Source organism: Lissotriton helveticus, chromosome 9 (assembly GCF_964261635.1).
Source record: "Lissotriton helveticus chromosome 9, aLisHel1.1, whole genome shotgun sequence".
Taxonomy (NCBI): Eukaryota; Metazoa; Chordata; class Amphibia; order Caudata; family Salamandridae; genus Lissotriton; species Lissotriton helveticus.
In genome coordinates, this window is record NC_136070.1 from 926,353,721 (window position 1) to 926,378,044 (window position 24,324).

Here is a 24,324-nt window from a genome sequence, read left to right on the forward strand (position 1 = left end):
CACTCAGGCAAGAAAAACGGCAGGAACGTGCCACGGCCTTCTACGGTCAGCAAGGAAAATCCTCCCTCTACTCCCGGCACAATCCCGTAAACTTCTAATCCATGGCCTGGTGCTTTCCCGCCTGGACTACGGGAACGCCCTTTATCTGGGAGCCCCCAAAAAAGCACTGTCAAAACTCCAGACAGTACAAAATGCCGCAGCCCGCATCCTCACAGGAACCCATCGCCGCTGTTCAGCCAAACCCGCTCTAAATGCCTTACACTGGCTCCCCATCCAGGAGAGAATACAATTCAAAGCTCTCTGCACTACATACAAAATCCTACACGGTAAGGCCCCTCCAATACTGCAAAACCTTATCATGCCTCACTCCACTAAAAGAACGCTTCGATCCTCCAACTGCTATCTAGCCTCTGTACCTAGAATCAGGAAAGCCCGCTCTGGTGGTCGAGCGTTCTCATATAATGCTGCCAAACTATGGAACACTCTCCCTCTAACTCTCAGAGCACAACCCAATCTTCTCTCATTCCGCAGAGCACTTAAAACATGGCTATTCCCGTGAGTTCCTAATACAGCTGGTTCTTGTCATTTAGCGCTGGGACGCTCACGGGCAGCCATGCGCTCTACAAATCAGTAAAATAAATAAATAAATCCTTATAGCAACTGCCTCTCTTGGGTATCTTTTTTTCACTATCCCAGTGATTGAATATTTCCTAGTGTGTATTAGGACTTTCTTACTTCCTGTAAGGAAAGCTGCTCCCCTTGGAAGTTGAATATAGTTCTGCCCAAATGTATGGGTGCCACATTAGAACAATGCATCGGTTGGACTTGCAGTAAACACGAGGAAAGGTGGCTTTCTAGAATCTTTAATAGTGATGGCAATTCGTGCCCTAAAGCTGCATCATAGCATCCCTACACAATGTGTCCTTCAGAATCACATAATTTTCATTTGCAAATTAATCAGGTAATTTAATTGTCCTGATACTTCCCAAACCTAAATCGCAATGAGAGTAATGATGTTAACATAAAGCTTTACTATTTTGCCATTACATCTTCAAAAACACAACACGATGGATAGTGTCCTGCGTGAGTGTAGAAAGCCCAAAGGCTGCTTTCAGGTAATTTGAAGACTCATTCGACTTAGGAGTAAAGAAAGCCCTTCAGTTTTCTGATGATGCCATCCCTAGGTCAGAGTTACTAAGTGGGCACGTGGAGATAGGCTTTCACATTTGTAAAACATTATTGCATTGACTGTATTCTTCATGGTCTTCTTCCTACCACTTGAACAGATAAACGAGTTTGCTCTTCTCCAAACAAATCTCGTCATGGAGAAAGAAAGGTAGTTTCCTTGAAATCCTTGTTAATCATAATGGAGATCTTCTTTGAATTCATAAGTTACCCTCTTCTACCCATTTTCCAGCTTTGCATTTGGATTGGATCCTTACTCAGGCCTTTCTGTCAAACTGAGTTGTCCGACACTGTTGTGTCTTCTGGCACAGGGATAGCAGCATCAAAATCTGACGATATATTGAGTGTTGATGTGCACCATTTCCTGCTTTGTTTTGCTTATTTTTTTGCTAAATATATTAAGTGTCACAGGTTAGCTGTGTTGAAAATGTTTGTAATTTGATTTTTGGTATTATCTCTGGGAGTTTGTCTTCAAAATGTAATCGCAGCATCCTGCTTACCAGCAAGTGGCATCATGCGGCTTTGCGTTGACTTTGTCCTGCCCTGGAAATAACATGGGCGCCACGTATATGCACTGCACGCCCGCGCCAACATCAGTTCCTTTCTTTCTGTGTGATGGACATGTAGCTGGAGCTCGCTCCCAAACTTTTCTTTTCTCTTTTGCCAAAAAATTTCTCAAACATTTTTTTCTTGGTGTGCAAGGGAACATGTCCCCTCTAAAAACTGCTGAGTTTAAGACTTGTAGGGACTATCAGAAACAGAGTGCTGTGACTGGCTTTCACTAAGTTTGTCTCTGATGTCTGTGACCTCGCATGACTCAGTCTTAAGGTGACTGTACGCGATGAACCTCAAAGTGATCCCAGAACGTGAAGTCAAAACCTGAATATCCGAACATCGTTGCAAGGCGCATAAAATCCGTTCCCTGTCGAGGATGTGAACCGGATTCCTTTCTCACAAAAGATCTTCCTAACACTCCAAGTCTTCAGGCAAGTCTACTGAGAAGAAAAACACCAGAAGATGAAGCTGGATTGTTTGACGTCTGCCACTCTTCAAGAGAGAAGTCGAAGTGATGTTAAGGTGCCTCTCAGTCTCCTAACAAGGAACAGATTAATCTGCTCATTCTGATGCCCCTAGAGTTCCGGGCTCAATGGGAGATGCTACAAGAAGTAGTCTTTCAAAGAAGCCATATTTTGAATTTTTTGCACCTTTCTGGCTCTTGTCCATTTTGCGGCAGGAAGCCCAGGCTCTTTTGGACTAAAGACTTATAAAGAATGTCCCAGCATCAAAAATAGGGACTGGCTGTTACTGCTGTAATTTCTTGGTGTCCAAGGAGGACATAGGCCTTCATCCTATTATAGATTTTCGCCATCTCAACTTCTTCCTACAAAAGCACAAGTTCAAGATGATTACTTTGTTCCAGGTGATATCTACCTTTGACCCGGGAGACTGAGTGGTAGCGTTGGACCTGAAGGGTGCCTAATTTTGTATCTGTGTGTGGCAGTACCACAGGCATTACATGCAGTTCAAAAAAGGGCAAGTGCATTTTTTCGTGCTCTCTTTTGGCTTAGTTGGTGCGCTTAGGTTCTTCCCCAACATAGTGGTCATAGCACATTTTTAGAGTTTGAGTACAGCAGCCTTCCCCTATCTTGACAACTAGCTGTTGAAGGTGAGCTGGCCACGGTCAAGACGTTAAGTCATCTGGAGGAGATCTACAACTAACCTCTTTGTGGTTCTCAATCAACTTGCCAAAGTCACACCTGGCTCCTTCACAGAGGCCCCTATTTTTTGCAGCCATTCTGCATATTATGCACTTGTGAGCCTTCACTATGGTTCAGGAGGACCAGGACATCCAAACTATAATCCCACTGTTTCTGCCTTGGTCCTAGGTCTCAGTGAGAGTGACTCTTGAGATGACTTGGCATCCTGCTGGTGGGTGTTAGATTTGGGGGTCTCTAGTTGGCACAGGTAGGTACTTGTGACAGTTAGGGACCCTTGCCTCTAGTCAGGGTAAAGGGGTACACTCCTAAAAAAAAAAAAAAAAAACTGCTCACCCCCTTGGTAGCTTGGCATGAGCAGACAGGCTTATCTCAGAGGCAGTGAGTAGAGCATTTGTGACCATATACAGTAATCAAGTGACAACACTACAGATGGACACCACACAGGTTTCATATAAAAAACAAGTATTCTTTATATAGATTTAACACAAGACCACAAACCACAAAAATCCACAATACTGTACTTAAAATGGTAGTTTTAGCGTAGTTCTCTTTAGTTCTTAAAATTCAACACTTTGAGTCAATGTACCTTAAGATGCAACACGCAGGACAACGAAAGTGATGTAAATGCACCAAAGATCTGGTGCAAAGAAATAGACGTCAAGTTCTTCCTGATGTGGCATGCTTCTCCGATGTTGCGAGAAGTCTCGGCTCGATGAATCAGCTACAGCAGCGACACCCTTGTTCAGTGATGCGACGACAGCGGCTTTGGCGGTGACACTCTTCTTTGACGATACGAGACACTTCCGCTCAAAGCGACAACTGCAGCGGCGACACCCTTGTTCAGTGATGCGACGACAACAGCTCCGTCGGCGACACACTTTTCGGTGGATGTGAGGCGCTTCTTGTGATGCGGTGCAATGCGACAGCTACAGCGGCGACATCCTTACTCCGAGATGCAGCAGCTGCGACAGCAACACACTTCTTCCGCGGTGCGAGACGCTTCTCTTGATGCGGTGCAATGCTACAGTGGCGACATCCTTACTCAGAGATGCAATGGCGACACGCTTCTTTGGGGTTGCGGCACGTTTCTTGAGATGCGGTGCAATGCGTCAGCTACAGAGGCGACATCCACGATGCGATGGCGACACCCTTCTCTTTCTTGAGTCGCACTTCCAGCTCCTGGCGACACGCAGTCCCTCAGAAGGCCCAAAACAGCAGCAGGCACTTCCAAAGAACTCTGGGGAGCTAGGGGTTGAAGTCTGTTGTCCCTGAGACTTCAGCAGGAGGCAAGCTCTTTTCTCAAGCCCTTGGAGATCCTTCATAAGTTGAATAAAGTGCACACAAAGTATTTTCTCCTTTCTTTGGCAGTCAGGCTACCACTGCAGGCCAATCCCCCAAGCAGCACTTCAGCTTAGTGATAGTCTCTCCTCAGTTTCTTCAGGTTCCTCTCCTCAGCAAAGGTTTATTCTTGTTGTCCAAAAGTGATCTAAATTCTTGGGATCAGGGTCCTACTATTTATACCCCAAAATTCTTTGTCCTCTGAGAGCAGAGGGGCCTTTGCCTAATCCAAACCAGTTCTGGGCAATTAGGGAGCACTCTGTTTACATGACTCCTTCTTTCCTTTCCCAGTGCAGGGCAGAAACATTAGACGCCCCACAGGAGGTGGAGCCAGCATTGTGGAGGGAAGTCACAGCCCTATTCAGGTCCCAGGTGCAACTTCTCCCTCCCATCTCTATGCAGATCTCTCTATTCACCTCTGGGCTGACTCACCCTGTCTCCTGGACTCCCTCAGCCCCTGTCACTCAAACTCCAGACAAGGAATACACAATCTAGCAGAGGTAGGCTTGGATAGTTAGACAAGAAAATACCTACTTTCTAAAAGTGATATTTTCAAACACAGAATGTTAAAACCAACTTCACTAAAAGATGGATTTTATCAGTTTCAGTTTTTAAACTTTATTTCGATTTAAAAAAATTCACAAAAGTTGACACAATACAACAATAAAAGCCGGGTTAGCCCATAGCAAATAATCACTGGGTCGAGAGACTTCATTGAACAAGAACATATCACATTCATCTTAATAATAATAAATAACACGATATAAAAACCAGTTCTAAAAACGAACCCTTGTTAGCGGCTTATACTTAACGTGATAGAAAATGATCCATCTACTTTTAAAATACATCAAATGAAACATAAATCCATCATTCAATAATAATACAATATCACATACTATACAATGAATTCGGTTACTTGAACCTTCCACCAATCCACAGTTACCCACACCTGACCCAAAAACGTAGCCGTTGCTATCACAATTGGCCCATCTAAGGATGTTTTTAATATTCTACACACCTCTTTATATTCTCTAATACCCAAAGCTAAACAAATTGATTTCAGCCAGCGTCGCCTCGGTACGCTATATGCCGGGCACGCAAAAAAAATGTGGTATAGATTCAACCCTATCTGAGCAGTATGGGCAATTACTACTACTTGCGTCTAATTTAGACCACCTCGAAATAAAGGCCTTGATGGGTAATGACTCTACTCTGAACTGATGGAATAATTTCCTATCACGAGGGGAGGTAATTATATCCCAATACTGCTCAAATTTAGGTTCAAACTTGATCTCAAGGAATGTGTTAGTCAGGGTCAGACCAGTGGAAACTGTAAACCGTCTAAGGTTTATTATATGCCAGTAGGCAGCCTTTAATTCTGCTTTACTTGGAAATGAGCTTGCTGCAGGGGAGGTCCACAGGCAACTCAACCCCAACTCACAAAGAATGTTTCTAACACAACTGAACCAGAGGAGCTTCTTGTTTACATCAAGCTCTCTGACTTCTAACAAAGCCAGGGCATAATTGGCCAGATCTGGTGTCACCCAAAGTCTTTTCCAATATACTACTAGCCTATAAAGCGCAACATCTTTAATGGAATGGCACCCCAGATCTAGATATAATGGAACCAAGGGGGTAGATTGCAGGAGCCCAATCACCGATCTTTAAAATGTATTTGACTCACTGCTAGAGGTTCCAAATTCCCAAACCCCCCCAGCTCTACACCATACAAGATAGAAACACTAATTCTAGATTTATAGATCTGTAGTACAGGAGCTACGGGTTTAGTGTAAGAACATCTTTGCTCCTTGAGTAAAACTCCAGAGAGTTGGGCATGCCTCACAGTCAGGCTATTTGGGGTTTCCAACTGAGTTTTTTGTCGATCGTTACCCCAGATAAGAAAAAATCTCAGCTTGTTCTAAAATGCCCTCCTGCATTCTGACTTCGCCAGTGGGTTTGCTAGATTTCTGGAGGACCATAAACTTAGTTTTGTCTACATTTACAATAAGGTCATGGTCTGCACAGAACACCTCAAATCTTGAGAGGGCGCGTTGAAGTCCCTGTCTTGTTTTCGATAAAATGAGGGTGTCGTCCGCAAACATCAGGAGGGGTATCCTTTTTCCTGCTAAACTCGGGGCATCGGTAGGATAGTTTTCAAAGTAATCTAAAACCCCATTTATATAGATTGAGAATAAAGTGGGCGCTAGTACACAGCCCTACCTTACACCCTTCTCCACCGGAAACTCAGCTGTGGTGCTGCCTGCCATGTCCCATCTGACTTGGGCATAGTTATCCGTGTAGAGTTTGATTACAAAGGCCAGGATATCCAGAGGCATGCATAGTTTGGAAAAGGTGAGCGAAAGCTTTGGGCGAGGAACTAAATCGAAAGCAGACTTGAGGTCCACAAAGGCAGCGTATATTCAACCTTTGCCCTGGATAACAGTTCGCCAGTAAATAAGAACAAACCTTAGAATCTGGTCCACTGTACTTACACCCTGCCGGAACCCAGCTTGTAAATCAGAGAGGATTTGAAAATCCTCCAACCAAGCCTGCTTTCTGTCTAGAATTATCCTTGCCACAACCTTTTGTATGCAATCAATCAGGCTTATGGGCCTGTAATTTCCTGGATTAGAGCGGTCCCCTTTCCTAAAGATGGGAAGGATCACCGCACCAGCCCAGGTTCTTGGAATCACTGCTCCCCCGTCGATGGCATTCATCAACAATTGTATGTACGTAGCCCAGTGGTCCAGGTCTTGTAAAAACAAATCTGCGGGAATGCAGTTGAGACCCGGGGCCCTGTTCTTTGGGACCTGTAGGAGTGCATATTCCACCTCCTTCTTGGTAATGCAGAGAGCGGGTGTCGAGGGGGGCATCACATAGATAACTTGGGGATGCGGGTCCCTAGCAAATTGACTACTAAATGTCGGACCCACTGGTCTGGTTCCACATGATTTATAGGCACTTTACTCGGATTGCCACTCCCCCACTTGACTAAATGCCAAAATTCCGTTGTGTCTCTCCCAGAGCAAGCTCTGAGCAGATCTGCCCAATGGGCTTCATCCCAGTCTCTTTTGGCCCGGGATTGAGCTGCCTTATATTCCTGCCTTTTCTCCTTTATGGCATCCCTATCTTGACTCCTGATGGCCCCTGCCAGGGATCGATAGGCCGTGCGGCAGTTAGAATTAAACCAAACTGCTGCCTTATTGGCGGGTGATACACGTCCTTTGTTGTTTAGTGTTATGAAAAAAACTCTGAGTTGATTAAAAAGATTCTCATGTTGCTAGCCGACTCTGTCTGCGTGGACCCCATCTACAGTATCTGTCTGCAGTACTGCGATGGTCTTCACTACTAAGTTACTCATGACTAGCAGAGTGTCCGGGTTTTGCACGACCTTAGCCCATTTTAAGCGTCTCGTATCATTGGACAAGTGACCTTGTACAAAATCTACACGTGGTGGCATCCCATCGGCAGGCTTGAGGTCTAGAAGCCGCATAGTGACTAAAAGTGGGTTGTGGTCGCTTTCAGGCCGAGCTTCTAGCACCATGTCTACCAATTTCGACCAGAGCTCCTTATTTATGATGACATAGTCAATTCGACTAGAACGGAGCCCGCAGTTATATATTGGCGACCCTGATTTGTCTAATACTGTACGGCCATTAGCTGCCCTCAGCCCATGCTCCAGACAGAGTACTTTCATTTGAAGTGCTGCACTGGTCCACTTTTTTATAGAAGGAAGTTCCAGGCATGGAATCAGCCACTGGTCCTCTTCCTCTGTGCTAAAATTCATGTCCTCACTGTCAAGAGGTTCGTAGGTACAATTAAAATCCCCGGCTATAACAATTTTCGCGTGACCTCTGTGGTCCGTTAAAAAATCATTAATTTGGCTACAGTTTCTGAGGCCTTCCCACCTGGATGACCCCTAGAATAGACATTGATAATCAAGACATCCCTGGATTTACCCAATTTTAGCTTAATACTAAGAATATCCTGAGAATCAATGACGATCTCCTCTATCCTAATAACCTAGGTCTGCCTAACCCACAATGTCAGAACCCCCATCGGTCTGCCCCGTTCACCCTGTACAGCTGGTTTGGATATATTGATATAGCCCTCACAAAATACCCTGTCCACTGCCCACGTCTCTTGAAAACAAATTATGTCAAGGTTCTCAATGAAGGAAATCCATTCAGTAGATGCAACTTTGCTGACAAGCCCTGCAATATTCTACGAGGCTAGCTTTATACCAGTACTAGGTTCAGTAAAAGCTACACTGTTACTTGGGGTTCCTTGAACAGAGTTCAACATACTGGGTGCTGGGACCTCATCGTTGGTGTTTTGCAGAGAGGCCTTGCCATTATCCCGTGCCCTACCCATAACGGAAGGGGGCAGGTTAGTTGTTAGAAGATGACACTGGGGTACATTTAAAACATCTTCACATCTACAATCACCCACTTCTTGCAGGTCCCCACAATGTCCAGCCAATGCAGAACAGAAATTATCATCAGAAGATGTCAAATCGAGTCAATCTATATCCTCCAAATTCACAAAACAATCAAACCTGTTGCGGGTTGGAACGGAATACTCAAATTCCCTGAGTGAGTGTCAGCAAATTGCAATCAACCCCACCCCTTATTGATTGAGTGGAATTTTGATAAAAGAACCCTAGGGGCAAGATGTTAATGCCTTCCTTCTTAAGATACCTTGATCCAGCCAGATCTAAGATAGTTTTAACTAAATGAGGGGTCCCAAAGTTCACCACCACGCAGTCTCCGCTACTGGATTTCCTAGATTTACCAACCCAAGATACTCTGCGTGCCATTTTATAACCCCTAAAGAGGTGTACCCCCCAACCCGATTTTAGCATTTACGAGATGAATGGCCTTATTCCTAAGAGAGACCCAATGTTCTACATATGGGTACATTTGTGAGTATAATAGTATATGGTGTGGCCTCTGGGGGTAAGTCGAGACTGTCGTTCCGGGTGTGCACATCCCTGGCACCCTGCGACAACCTCCTACTGGGGACCCTTGATCGATCTATCCTCTGGTGGGCTGTCACATCATGGACTGATTCGTTACTCAATCTTGATAGCAGTACTTGGGTTGGATTTGTAGCAGCCACGCGGGTGTCATTAGGGAGAGGGTTGGACTGAATTGGGACTGACACTGCCTTACCAACTGGTGCGACAGCGCCACTAGACATACAGTCAACCGAACTACATGTTAACAATGTTAGTTGGTGCTCGATGTTACTCAGTCTTAGGGTAATGGCTTCAAGTTTCACAGCTAAGGGTTCCAGTGCCGCCAGTAGCTTAGCCTCGAGTTTAGTAAGGAGCCTATCCTCCAAATCACTGAGCAGCTGATAAGAACTAACTTGGGAACAACTGGTTGCAGAATTGGGAGCCTTGGGAGTAATGCCCTCTAATGAACAGCCTTTCTTTCCACAAGTAACCCCTCTAATTTTCGCCACTTTGCTAACCTGGTGCGTGGTAAGTGGCACGCCCCCGCCTTTCTTTTCTTGCTAAAGACTGTAGCCTCAACCCCCACCCCCCCTTGTTTGCCTTGATTTGACGCTGCTGACAGGTTAGAACTTTCTCAGGTGACAAGGTAGTGTCAATTGGATCAATGGCTGGGGTGGAAAGAGCCGAAATAGATGTCAGAGGGGAACCAGAAATAAATAGATTGTGACAACGGTTCAGCAAGATTGACCAAATTTAACTGGGGACAGGCTACAGGAGCTCCAATAGAGACTCTGCGGGGATCTAGGGACAGCCTCCTTTGGGTGAGTTCATACTTGTGTATTAGAACAGATTCCGCTCTAACCAAGAAAGCATCAAGTGTTCCAACTACCCCCGAGCCCCCCATTCCTTTAAGATTTGTCTTACTCATTCTTGTCTCTAGATCGCAAATCCCTACTATCAAAGAGGGTATTTGAATAAGGGAAATTACAGCTGAACAGAGATTTACTTAATAACAGTCACAAACCAAGTCCTTGTGAGATCCACTAGGCGTAGTGAAAGGTGGGTGACTCAGCCCAGCCTCCTCCTGGCTACGACGGGCCCGCCCTTGGTCCGGGCTTCGTCCCGGCACCGTCCACTCGTGCGTCCCGCGTTGCAGGAGTCGAGTGCTGTTTTTAAAGCGCTGTTGGGGGCCAGAGGCAGTCTGGTAGTTGGAGTCTCTGGCGGCCTCTGACGATTCTGCGTGGCGGGAATCTCCCTCCCACTGCGGGCTACACGAAGGCACACAAGGCACACAAGCAGTTAAAAGTAACTAAACCTTTTCTATCTCCTCCCCCTTTTTTTCTTCTTTTTTTGCGTTTTGTTTGCTTTGCAGGACCAATACCAGAATGTTCACCAACTCACTTTTAAAGGTGCAGTGTGCAGTTCTCGCCCCGCACTCCTTAAACAGGAAACCATCATCAACTACTGGCAGTGTACTCACATTGAAGTCTCCCATCTCATGTTTCCTTTCCTCATACAATTCCTCCTTATGTTTTCCGCTCAAACGTCCAACCAAACGATTAAGAGGGAGACCTCGAACTTTTACTGCCTTCACCTGCTCAGCAAACAAAGGACCGGCAGAGTTTTGGGGTGAAAAAGGCAGACTTTTAGCCTTACTGCCTTTTATCCAAAAGCCGTCACGATTCCACAGGTCTCCGCTCCATTTGGCTCCATTTGATCAAAAAGCGGGACCAAACAGCAGAATATTTTTACCGCGACGAAAAGAAAAGCCTGCAGCGTCCCAGCTCAGCGTCTCTGCACACCTGAAACTCTGCTCGCCATCCGAGAGTGAGGGGGAGGGGGCTGTGTACAGTATTTTATCTTTCTGAGTTCAGGCATACTAAACTCTAATTTATACCATGTTCCCTGAGTCAGTTAGAATTATAAGATGTAATAATCTAACTGCCCATTCTGGCCTATGGAGAACAGGTAGTCTTGCAATAGTGAAAAACAAAAATGGCTGTAATTCACTATTAGGACATGCCACACACACCAGGGCATGTCCTACCTTATTCTTACAATGCACCCTGCCCTTGTGCCTACCATAGGGGTGTCTGATATGAAGAAAAGGGAAAGTTTAGGGACTGGCAAGTGGGTGCACGTGCCCAGTCAACATGGCAGTACCAGACTTCACACATGCTCTGCAATAGCAGACCTGAGACACATTTTACAAGGCTGCTTCTGTGGGTGGCACAATCAGTGCTGCAAGCCCACTAGCAGCATTTGGATTTACAAGCTTTGGTCACACTCCGTGCACTGTACTAGGGTCTGACAAGTAAACCAAATCAGCCAATCATGGAGTCACTAATCCATACATCAGTTTACAATAGGGAGAGCATACGCACTTTAGCACTGATCAGCAGCAGTAAAGTGCCCAGAGTCATAAAGCAGCCAACCGGTCAGAAAAAATTGAGGAGGAAGGCAAAAAGTTCAGGGATGACCCTGCAAAGAGGGCCAAGTCCAACAGTGGGCTACACCAGAAAGCGCATGCATGCTCTGCAGTGAGATCTCAAGTCTCAGTGGGCTCAGCACCTAGGGAACATATCTGACCCCATTAAGGTTTTTGAGGAAGCTGCACTAGACCTGCAATGGTGGGTGATCAACTGCAGTTAAACCAGTAGCAGAACCAGCTTCCATTGCCTCCCAGTTGACCGATGCATCACTGCTGTGGGTGGGCAAGTCACCTGGGAGAGGTACAGATGAGAGGGCTCTGGTCTCTGGTTTAGATCCAGCTCCTCTTCAACATGTTGAAGGTGCAGGCTATTTGCTTGGCGTTGTAGGACTTCTTTCCGACCATCAGAGGACACCACCACTGCCATAAGGTATTGCAAAGAGCTGGTTTGCAGAGGATCTGCCCTTCTGGGCCACCAGGGCATTTCCCTGGTTGTCAACCACTTTGCGGGATCTGTAAATGCTAGGGTGGATGAACCCTGTCCATGCATAGCAGATCTCAAATGGCAGTTACACTTGGAGGTGGCGAGGGCATTACCTGCAGTAGAAAGAACCCTGGCGCGATGTCTTCTCCACTGCCAGGAATGCCCAACGTCAACACTTTTGCGAATTGGAGCTTTCGAAAAGGTGCTGTTTCAGAGACTCATTCAGCCTAGAGTGGAGCTTTAGACTTCTGTATGCCTTCCCTCTTCAACATATCCGGCCTCAGGTCTGACGAAGATCAGGAACAACCAGCCCAACTGATCTTGTGGTACCGAATTGGGCCAGGAGAGTGGCACCTGGAACGTCTAGGCTAAAGCATCTATTTTCGGATCAGGCTGCTGCTTCGGCAGGAGGTTTTGTAGCAATCTACACTTCCATGCGTGGGGATTTAATCTTACAGTTGACTGCTTTTTGACCTCCATCCTGAAGCTGTTGATGTTTGTCACTTGTAGTTCCTGCTATACAGAACTATTGCAAGGATGTTTTTATTTTTTTGCAAAGCAAACACAAGGAGATGATGGACAGAGCGCTGAAATTTTTTAGACACTCACCCACAGTCACAGATCTGTGTTGAATCCATCATCGTTCTTTAGCTCACTTCGCCACCCCAGTTCAGACACCGCTATATGCAATTTCAGCCTTGGCCCTGTGCCTCATGGGAACTGGCTTGACCATTCGGGCTGGACTGTTCCCATGAGGCACAGGGTCAAGACTGAGTTGCATATAGCTGGGTCTGAACTGAGGTGGCGAAATGAGCTAAAGAATGATGATGGATTCAACCCAGATCTGTGACTGGGGGTGATTGTCTGAAAAGTTTCAGCACTCCGTCCATCATCTCCACGAGTTTGCTTTATTTTTTTTGCAGTCTTTACCTCAGCATAGACTTGCAGTGGGCACTGTTAAAGGTAATTTGTCTGTCCTTTTGGCCTTTTTGTTAGCTGGACCACTAGCCCTGTTTAAATCACCACTTGGGACTCATTTTCTTAAAGGTTTCGTTCATATGTTCCCACCCAAACCTTTTACGATGTCACAGTGGGACCTTAATTTTGTTCTCCCATTTCTTATGTGTCCCCCATTAGAGGCTGCTGAAGATTGTGGCTCCCTTTCATGTCAGCTAATCTATGATTCTTCTGGCATTCTTTACTCCGCTTTACTCCTTGAAAGAGGAGAGAGTCCATACCCTGGGTCCCAAAAGAGCCTTGAGTTTTTACAGCAGTTGTCCTAGGACCATCAGGTGTACGATCAGCTCTTTGTGGGTTTCTCTGGGGGCAAAGGAGTGCAGAAAAAGACCACATTGAAGTGGATAGTCTTCTGTGTTAAGATCTGCTACACAATGGCCAAGAAGCTGCCTCCAGCTGGCCTTAGGGCTCATTCGACCAGAGCCTAGGTTATTCCCACTGTATTAGCAAGTGGAGTGCCGGTTCTAAACATCTGTAAGGCCTCGACCTGAGTGTCAGTTCACACATTCACGAAACACTACTACCTTGGTAGTCTGGTCGGGTGGAAGGGGCCCTTTGTTAGTTTGGTCTTGCAGGTCTTTTTGATTTGAGCCATTCCACAGAACCATTATCTTGGAAGGCACTGCTTTCTTATCTGTTCACAAGGTGAGGAATCTGTGGTTAAAAATATTTATCAGGTTACATGACATACCTTTGTAATGCTCGCTCTGGTGGATACTCTAGCTGCAGTTTGATCAATGCCCTCCCAGTGCTCCATACTATGGAATGTGGAATGGTCTATCGCCGCGTTTCGGTGTTGAAGCTTGATGGGCATCACCTTTATCAAGACGAAGGGGATATATTGTCTCATTATTTTGAGTAAACTAAAAAAACAATAAAAACGAGTATCAATATTTCATTCTATAGAACACTCAATTTCTCCTGTGATACAATAATCTAGCAAATTAATTTAACCATCTTACAATCCAAATTTGACCTGTGTTTTACACATTTCACAGTAAAAATATACACAATAATGGTTGAATTTTGACCTAAGACACCATGATCCAATCTAACCACTCTTCCTACAACAATTTCAAACCAGCTCACATACATCTCTCAATATGTGTTCGGCTAACTTACAGATCTAAATAGCCGTACAGGAGGACATAATATAAAATGCCAAGATGTAAATATACATTTTCATTTCCCTAGTGGTAAGGGACAGTTACAATCTGGTTCACCTAAACAGTCCTCCCACTTCCTTATATACTATTTTTGCTCACTAGAGTGAAAAGCACATAAGCCTAGAAATATCATAATTCCCAGTACAGATGGAGATATATACCTGGGATCGATTGTATAAACGATACAAATCTTTTTTCCAAAGTGATGGTAAAAACCAATCTCCTGCTTAAAATCCCAGGTCCGGGTATGAGCCTCACGCTATATGTGCGTAACTAATAGTGAATCTATAGAGGAAATAATTCAGTTTTAGATCCACTGGTAAGTTCATCAAAAAGGGTGCGAAGTGTATAAATTTAAGAACTTCTAGCATACCTTAATAGGTTTACTGCCTTGGTCCAATGTTTCGCATAACTCATCAATATGCAGATCGAAGATGAGTTAACCAGTTGAGGCGAAAACGATATTAAAACGAAGATCTGAAAGAGACACGTTAGTATTAGATTCCTTACCTTAGAATATCCCCAGGCGTCAGACTGGATCCGGAAATTTTTTGTGTAGCTGTACCCTTGCGCGTCGGTAGGCGTCGTCTGTGGCTCCGCGTCAGTCGTCGGCGTCGTGGGCGCCGTGATGACGTCGTCGGAGTACTTAGACGCCGCCTCCGCGTGCTGACGTCAGTTCTTCTTTTTTTCCGCACCAGCAGCGCAGATCCGGAAAAAGTGGTACCTTAGTCACTTTTTGACTAAATCTTTTTGATCTCCTTTTTCGAGTCTTCGACTCCAAAACGGTGCCGGTAGGGATGCCTGGTTTTAAGCCCTGTGAGGATTGCGACCAACTGATGTCGGTCACGGACCCTCACCGTCGGTGTCTCCACTGTCTCGGCGTCGACCACGACGACAAGGCCTGTTCCGACTGCCGGGCCCTGACTTCGAAGGCTAGACGGGTGCGGTCCCGTAAGCGACTCGAACTCCGGCAGCCGGCCCCGCGCCAAGAGAGGTCTGGACGGAGGTCGAGGGACCGGTCGCGGGAGCGGAGCCATCATAGCTCCGGGAGTTGACATCACTCCTCAGGGTCGAAGTAGTCAGGTAAGCACAAGAAGTCAAAGAGACGTCATCGCTCTTCCGACTCCCCCCGACGCGGCCGGGGGTTCAGGTGGCACCGCCCACGCGGCTCAGTCGGAGTAGCAGGCGCCGCGTCCGGCTTCATACCCTTCGGTCCCTGGGCCTAACACGACGCCGGAGGAGATTGAGCGGTTCCTCATGGCCATGAGGTCCCTCTCTCCTCCGACGGGCTCCGCTGCGCCTTCGGGCCCAGCTGTCCCGTCTGGGGGTGCTAGCGGGTCGGGTGCTTCGGCGCCTTCGGGCCCGGCACCGCAGGGCCCCACTGGATCCGGTTCCAGATCCGGGTCGTCGCCCGTGGATTTAACGACCTCCCCGGCGCCGACCCCTCAGGTGTCACCACCGGCGCCGTCCTCGGGCGGCGCCGTCCCCGACGCCTCCCTCTACCCGGTGCGGCGCCGCTTCAGACGCCGTTCGGAGAGTTTACTTTCCATGAACCGGCCCCATCCTTTGCTAACCCTGAGTTCCAGGAGATGGGTGATGAGGAGGATTGGGAGGGGTCTGAAGACCCTCTGGCACGTGAATGCCAGTCTCAAGAGGACTGGGCAGGTGAACTTGGGGAGGCCAGTGATATAGACACTTTGCCTGACACTGGCTTTGTCTCACCTCCTACTGTGGCTACGGAGGAGGGGGCAACCTATAGTGTGGTGTTGATGAGGGCAGCCAAGGCCTTGGGCCTTGAGCTCCCCGTCGCGGCCGTGAGGACTAACCTCCTCACCGAGGTCCTTAAGCCGCAGTCATGCTCAGCCGAGCCTCTGCTGCCGTTTAACGAGGCCTTGACCGACGTTCTTTTGGGCACTTGGTCCAAGCCCGCTACGGGTTCGCCCGTAGATAGGAACGTGGCCAGACGCCCTGGGTGACCCATGTTTCCTGTCCACCCACCTCACCCCCGAGAGCCTGGTCATCCAGGCCTCCAATTCCCAGACCGCATTCCCGTCGGCTCCGCCGGACCGGGAATCCAAGAGGTACGAGCAGTACGGTAAAAAGATCTTCTCTTCCCTTAGTCTGGGACTGCGGTCTTCCAACACCGCATGCCTCTTGGGCCGCTACACCCACTCTCTGTGGGATACGGTTGCGGAAGTGCTGCCAGAGTGTCCGTTGGAGGTACGGCCAAACTCAGCCAAGCCCTTGTGGAGGGATGGGATGCAGCCAAATATTCCATCCGGTGTGGGCTGGATACCACCGACTCACTAGGTAGAGCGATGGCAACGACTGTGGCGGTCAGACGCCACGCCTGGTTGAGGTCCACCAACTTTTCGGCCGATGTCCAAAACACACTGATGGACATGCCGTTTGATGGCCGTCGCTTCTTTGGCTACAAGGAAGACCATGCGCTTGAGCGCTTAAAGGACTCCAGGGCTACGGCCAAGTCCTTGGGCCTCTCTGCTCCGCGTCAGCAATCGGCTGCCTTTCACTCCTTTCGTGGCCACGGAAGGGGTGTACCCACACGTGCTGCCAGCCACGCTCCGCAGGGTAATACCCAACGCGGTGGCGGCCGTGGGAACCGGCGGTCGGCGACAACGGCGAGGTCAGTCCACACCTTCCCCTGCAGCATCCGCCTCAAAATCCTCCTAGTCCGTGCTTTCAGGCCCATGTGACGCCAGTGGGGGGCAGGGTTCGCCATCACCTCCTCCACTGGCGCACTGTCACGTCGGAGAGGTGGGTGCTGAAGATCGTCCGAAGGGGCTACTCCCTCCCCTTCGAGGCGACTCCTCCAGCCATGCCACCGCAAAACCACCGTGTATCGGGGGATCATTTGCGACTTCTGCAGGAGGAAGTTACGGCCCTCTTGGCCAAGGGGGCCATCAAGCTTGTTCCTGGGCCAGAAGTAGGGTGTGGTTGCTACTCCCACTACTTTCTGGGACCCAAGAAGGGCAAAGGGGGCCTACGCCCTATCTTGGACCTCAGGAATGTCAACGGCTTCCTCCGGAAGGAGAAGTTCAAAATGCGGACACTGGCTCAGGTCTTAGCTGCCCTGGACCCAGGAGACTGGATGGTAGCGTTGGACTTGCAGGACGCTTATTTCCACATCCCCGTCCTGCCGGCGCTACCTGCGGTTCACGGTTGGCCACGAGCACTTTCAGTATACCGTGCTCCCCTTTGGCCTTACCAGCGCCCCACGGGTGTTCACAAAGGTGATGGCGGTGGTCTCAGCTCATCTGCGCAGGTTAGGGGTTTCAGTGTTCCCCTACCTCGACGACTGGTTGTTGAAGGCGGGCTCGCCCCAGACAGTCGTCTGCCACCTCCAGACTACGGCAGATCTGCTGCACCAGCTGGGGTTCTCCATCAATGTGCCGAAGTCACACCTGTGCCCCTCTCAGAAGCTCCTCTTCATCGGAGCGGTTCTAGACTCAGCGCGGTTTCGGGTTTATCTACCCGAACAGCGGGTCCGGGATATTCAGGCTCTGATTCCCGTCTTTCAGCCGTTATCCTGGGTCTCGGTCAGGTTAACGCTCCGGCTTCTGGGGCTGATGGCTTCCTGCATCCTACTGGTGCATCACGCCAGGTGGTGGATGCGGGCTCTGCAGTGGGACCTGAAGTTTCAGTGGGCCCAGCATCAGGGCAACCTGTCCGACCACGTCCTGATCTCGGAGGGCACTGCGAGACAGCTGCAGTGGTGGCTGACGGACCGTGATTGGGGCAGCGGCAGATCCCTCTCCCTTCCCCAACCAGAGCACGTAGTTGTGACGGACGCGTCCCTCCAGGGCTGGGGAGGCCACATGGGAGAGGCGGAGATCAGAGGCCTCTGGTCTCCGGCGGAGGCCCGGCTCCACATCAACCTGTTGGAGTTACGGGCGATTCGTCTAGCACTGAAGGCATTCCTCCCCTCTGTCCGGGGGAGTGTAGTGCAGGTGTTCACGGACAACACCACCGCCATGTGGTACTGCAACAAACAGGGCGGGGTGGGGTCGTGGATCCTTTGCCAGGAGGCTCTGCGCCTCTGGCAATGGCTGGAACTCCAGTGTGTGACCCTGGTGGCTCAACACCTGGCAGGTTCTCTGAACGCCAGGGCGGGCGAGCTCAGCCGTCGGTGCATGATGGATCACAAATGGCGTCTGAACTCGGACGTGGCGCAAGGCCTTTTTCAGCAATGGGGAGAGCCTTGGTTAGATCTATTCGCCACCGAAGAGAACGCGCAATGTCATCAGTTCTGCGCGTTGGAATTTCCAAGGCGGCACTCGCTCAGAGACGCTTTTCGTCGCGAGTGGAGTTGCGGTCTATTGTACGCCTTTCCGCCTATACCACTTCTGCCCAGAGTGCTGAAGAAGATCAAGCGCGACCGGGCCCAAGTCATCTTGTGGCTCCGGACTGGGCACGAAGGTACTGGTATCCAGAGCTACTCAGTATGTCAGTCGATCCCCCGGTTCGTCTGCCTCTTCGGGAGGACCTTCTGTCGCAGCAGCAGGAGACGGTCCTCCACCGAACCTGTCCAGTCTCCACCTCCATGCTTGGAGATTGAGCGGCGACAGTTGAGGCCATTTGACTTGCATCCTGAAGTCTGTAATGTCATTCTGGCAGCCAGGCGTCCCTCCACAAAAACTGTATACGCCTGCCGGTGGAACAGATTTGTGGCATGGTGCACAGCAAAGGCTGTGGATCCTCTTGCTGCCCCTCTCTTAGAGGTATTCTCTTCCTTCTTTCTCTTGCCCAGCAGGGCTCTGCTCTGGGCACTATCAAGGGCTACCTTTCTGCCCTTTCAAACTTTCTAAGGCTGCCTGATCAACCTTCTTTGTTCAAGTCCCCTATTGTAAATAGATTTCTAAAAGGCATCACACACACACATTCCCTCCTGTTCCATTTGTGATGCCTCAGTGGGACTTGAACTTTGTTCTTACATTTCTGATGTGTGCTCCCTTTGAGCCACTTCACGACTGTCCTCTCCGCCTTCTTACTCTGAAGACTGCTTTCCTGTTTGCCATCACCTCTGCCAGGAGAGTGAGTGAGCTCCAGGCCCTTTCTTGTACTCCACCTTTCCTCTCTCTCCATCCGGACAAGGTTGTGTTGCGTACTAAGCCATCTTTTCTGCCCAAGGTTGTCACAGCCTTCCACATCGGGCAGTCCATCACCTTGCCAACCTTTTTTCCGCCACAGCACCCCTCTAAAGAGGAAGAGCGGCTCCACCGCCTGGACCCAAAACGTGCGCTCTCATTCTACTTGGATCGCACACGCCAGTTCCGGGTGGATGACCAACTCTTTGTTGGTTATGTGGGCGCTAAGAAGGGGAAAGCGGTGCACAAGAGGACCATCTCCCGGTGGATCATCTTGTGCATCCAGGCATGTTACTCCTTGGCTAAGAAGGAGCCCCCTGTTGGATTGCGGGCTCATTCCACCCGAGCCACGGCGACTACACCTGCCCTGGGCCGGGGAGTGCCCTTACAAGACATCTGTCAGGCAGCTACGTGGGCATCGCTGCACACGTTTGCTAGACACTACTGCCTGGACAGCCAAGTCCGGAGGGATGACTTCTTTGGCCGTTCTGTCCTCCAGGACTTTTTGGTGTGATTATTGGTTCGCAGATCTACCACCGGGGTTGGTATTGCTGGGGTATCTATTCTAAGGTAAGGAATCTAATACTAACGTGTCTCTTTCAGATGCACAAGTTACTACTTGTGTAACGATATATCTGTAAGAGACATTAGTTAGTATTAGATTCCATACCGACCCACCCATCCTCCCCGTTCTGCGAACCGATATCTAGGGTTAGGGTTATCCCCTTTCAGGGCCCTAGTTTCAATGGCACCAGTGTTGGTTTTTAACATGGCTCAGCGCTTCTGGCCCGGAAAAGCTGTCTCTAAGAACTGAAGTCAGCACGCGGAGGCGGCATCTAAGTACTCCGACGACGTCATCACGGCGCCCACGACGGACGCGGAGCCGCAGACGACGCCTACCGACGCGCAATGGTACTGCTACGCAAAAAATTTCTGGATCCAGTCTGACGCCTGGGGATATTCTAAGGTAAGGAATCTAATACTAACTAATGTCTCTTACAGATATATCGTTACACAAGTAGTAACTTGTGCTTTAATCTAAATGGTGAGGAAGAAAGACCCATATAAGTGTTCCTCTTGGTTGCTACCCTATGTTGTCAGTCTGCAGACTACAGTACATTAACACGCCTACCTGATGTAAAATTAGGCGACCGACCCGGTACCGGCCGTGTTATATATTTGCTCTCCTTTTAATATCGTTTTCGCCTCAACTGGTTAACTCGTCTTCGATCTGCATATTGATGAGTTATGCGAAACATTGGACCAAGCAATAATCAGGCAGTAAACCTATTGAGGTATGCTATAAGTTCTTAAATTTATACACTTAGCACTCTTTTTGATGAACTATTAGGGTGCCATCATCTGACATCTATGTGACACCGTTTTGATTCTAATCGGATTAATAATTGAAATAATTTCTGATGTTTATGTATATGATGCATTTCTTTTTTTCTCTGATGTATAACACATTGCTATTCACCTAGTGGTGTGTAATTACATAAGAATGTTTTTATTACTTGTATTAATAGATTTGGATTAGAATTTTAATTTCCCCTGTTATACATTCTTAATTGCTTATGTTTTATTTTTGACGTATGTTAGAGGTTTTTTGACCTTTTGCCACTCTAGAATTGTACACGCTGTCAATGCCGTTCAGTTATTGGGCTCCGCGTCTGACGGAGTCAACAAAGAAATTGATATTTGCATTTAGGGGTGGTATATATATATGTGGATGCGGTGTAAAGGGTTGGACGAAGACGACACAAAGCCATGTGACGCCACCTACTGGCTCGCTGTAGCAATTCTGAGAAACTTCTAGATCCAGTCTGGCACCGTGGGATATTCATAAAGTGAGGAATCTGCGGTTACATATAATATCCACCAGAAGGAATGTTACTAGTAATAAATAACATTTTCATTATAGCATTTGAGACCTTATGAATTTCCATGGGAGCACTGCATTAGTGGAATAGGATTTTGCGGAAATAAGTAATTGGAAAGTGTGTGGGGTTGGATGTTTTGTTCCCACGGTAACTTTGTTTTTCCTCTTGGTCCCAGCTCACCTGTTCAGGATGGCCTCTCCACCAGCAGTCGGCTCTGCAAGGCAGCCATGCTGGCCTACTTCTGGAGACTTCTATGTGCGTCTGGCAAGGAGGCCATGCTAGAGGAACACAAGTACCATCATGCAAAGGTCTAGTGCACTTCTCAATTTGGGGATGTGGGGCGAGGAAGCGGGATCCATAACAAAATGAAACAAATGTGTGCCCCATTTGAAGTGCAGGACAAATGCTGAACTCCCTTCCGTTCTAGATTTATGTAGTTTATTACAAGCATCATTGTGTGTTTGCAAATGTGTTTTGTTGTATGACGAGTCCCTCACAACCTCTTCGGGAGCTAACAATGTGAAAATGATGCAAAGTATACCTGAAGATCCAGAGAAAACATACGTTGCATTCTGAATGCTTAATACAAAACTAAAAGTTATACCTGATATTATGACCCTTGCAAATTTACAGGGAGTGCTCATGTATGTGCTGTAGGGCCAATCCTTCGTAACTGTGGCAAGAGCTACTCATGAGTCTGGAACATCATGTATTTTATGATCAACTTCCCATGAAGCTACACATCAAGGTTTCGAGTCGACTAGTAAAACATTTGAATGAACTTTGTCAGAACAAATGCAATTTTAACATATATTTTAAAGGAAACGAAATTGGAGAAAAGTGAAATGCATTGCATTAGTGCAAGGCATTAGCAGTGGGGCTGGCATTGCTTGAATATCACTAAACTTCAGTATCACTAAACTTCAATGCTGAAGGCATGTTTTATAGTAAAAAGGCTAGCCTACCCTAAATGATGGAGCCCGTTCTTGCTGTTGCTGCAGCCTCGCTGCGGGATACCGGAGACACCGCTGCTGAGTCCTGAGACACGCCATTGAGCACTACAATTCCCATCAGCCCGTGCGGCGCGCACGCCGCGTACCGCTGTTTGAGCGCCCAGAGGTGCTGAAAAGGGGGCCAGGGCTCCTGCAGCGCGGGCCGCGCCTGGGCCAAGGGCGGCCCATCTGCGCCCGTCAGAGGCCGGGCCGGGCCACCCCCCCTGAGAAGTTCTTCCTCGGTAAGGTGAGTGGCAAATTGGTGACCGAAGTATGGGGAGACTCACAGCTACATCAGGTTCACGGCCCACTACCACCATAGACAGTATGCTTGAAAGAGCAGTCAGCATTGTCTAAACGGAGATTAAACTAACGGAGAGGAGATTATCTTTGGGACTATCTGTACCCCAACCTACTCTGCTAGAAGGAGAAGAGGGGGGGAACTTTAGTGACCTCCCCTTGACACCCAACGTAATAGTACTGTCAGCCACCCACAAATACAGCCAGACGCCCCGAGTTAAAGTTCACTGAGGGTAATGCGATCACTGAGGTCTCCACGGACTGCCAATCTCCGACTCACGTCAAAGATACTGCCCAAAATTCCATTCCAGACCCCCAAGTAACCGGGGCTAAAAGGAAAAGAACTGCGGCGAAACCTATTAGCACCAAGAGAAGACATCCACCACGCCCCAACTTACAATCCACAGCTTTGAGCTCCTGGATACAAGGCACAGCCGCTGTGTCTGCGGGGCCTATTATCACTACAACTGATATCACTGTTGATCTGACTGTATCACAAGCCACAGCCCACTCTATCCACACCCAAACCGAGCACACAATAGCTCCAACCACCCGCATCAGACCTGGTGACATTGCAATTGACACTATAGTGGGCTCGGTCTATGAACGTATGAAAATTTTGTTTTTTTAACATTTTAATGCGCTTTGAAACGTTTGGACCGGCTTGAGAATTTGATAAAGAATCCTGATACACAAAGAGGTATAACTAGCGCTACTGTCAAAATTGGTGGGTTCAGCTCACAAAGTCGCCGAGAACAGTTAACCCAAACAAATCTCAGCAGATTGTTGACTCCACGCCTCCTCTCCTTAATATTGCCTGCGGAACGTGTGGCAATCACAAAATTAGCTCACTCTCCAAACCAACCCCTAGCGAGATTCCTTCAACAAGTATTGCGCCTAGTACTAACAGTAATAACAGCAAAAGTAATAGCTTGCCTTGTAATTTTATGTCAGTTAACCACACAATTTCGGACCCTATACCACCAAATATCCCAAACACTTCCAGCGCCACTCCTATCTCAGACAATTATGACATTAAGCCATCCACAGATGTTCTTAATTTACCACCAGAAGCATGCCCTTATGTTCTAGTCTTAGCAGGCGTCCCTACCCTAAAGAAAGACCAAATTGAGTCCTGGGAGCAACTTCGGAATAAGAGTGCCGACTGGCTAGCCAAACAGAAGGGTTTAAGGATGGCAAATGTCAGCGAGATACTAATGGTGCACAGGATGGGTTGGGTTGGTTCCTCTCAAAAGAATATCAAAAGAGATTGCATTGTCGTCAATTTTAGACGCCCCCCCACTGGTAAAACGGTTACTGTCAGCACAGGTATTCAATAACAACCTCCCAACCCTCATTTGGTCATAGCCCCTGGGCTTTTTCTATAAACATCTCCGGACCCACATAACTTTACCATCCCCATGCACACTTTACATAACCGGTTCTCTGTTTTGTCCAGTCTAGAGAGCCTAGATTGACTATCGACCTGCTCATTTCCTGTTGCACCTGCGACTAATGGACTTTCAACAGACCCTCCCATTGTTGTTGGCCCTGAACTGTCCAATCTAAACTTAGATGTGCTCAGTTGGAATGTTGCATGTCTAGCCTCTAAGCTACATTCTATTGAGTGGGTTGACCTAGTTAAAAAATGACATTTTAATGTTTCAAGAAACATGGTGCACAAAGGAATTATTTTTAGACGGTTTTGTGTGTAGTAATAGTTTTGTACCTAGTCCTAAAGCAGG

General features: G+C 48.0%; 1 protein-coding gene across 5 annotated transcripts in view; it reads left to right on the forward strand.

Moving 5' to 3' along the window:
- LOC144782015 (adenosine deaminase domain-containing protein 2-like) overlaps positions 1-24,324 on the forward strand; it is a 582,918-nt gene that overhangs the window by 459,151 nt on the left and 99,443 nt on the right. For all 5 annotated transcript variants that reach the window (XR_013601099.1, XM_078661127.1, XM_078661128.1 and 2 more), the window contains one exon: positions 21,463-21,595. Coding sequence is in view for 4 of the 5 variants with exons in the window: in XM_078661127.1 (XP_078517253.1) it covers positions 21,463-21,595 (133 nt within the window). In the remaining variant the exon portion in view is untranslated. The remainder of the gene's footprint in view (positions 1-21,462; positions 21,596-24,324) is intronic.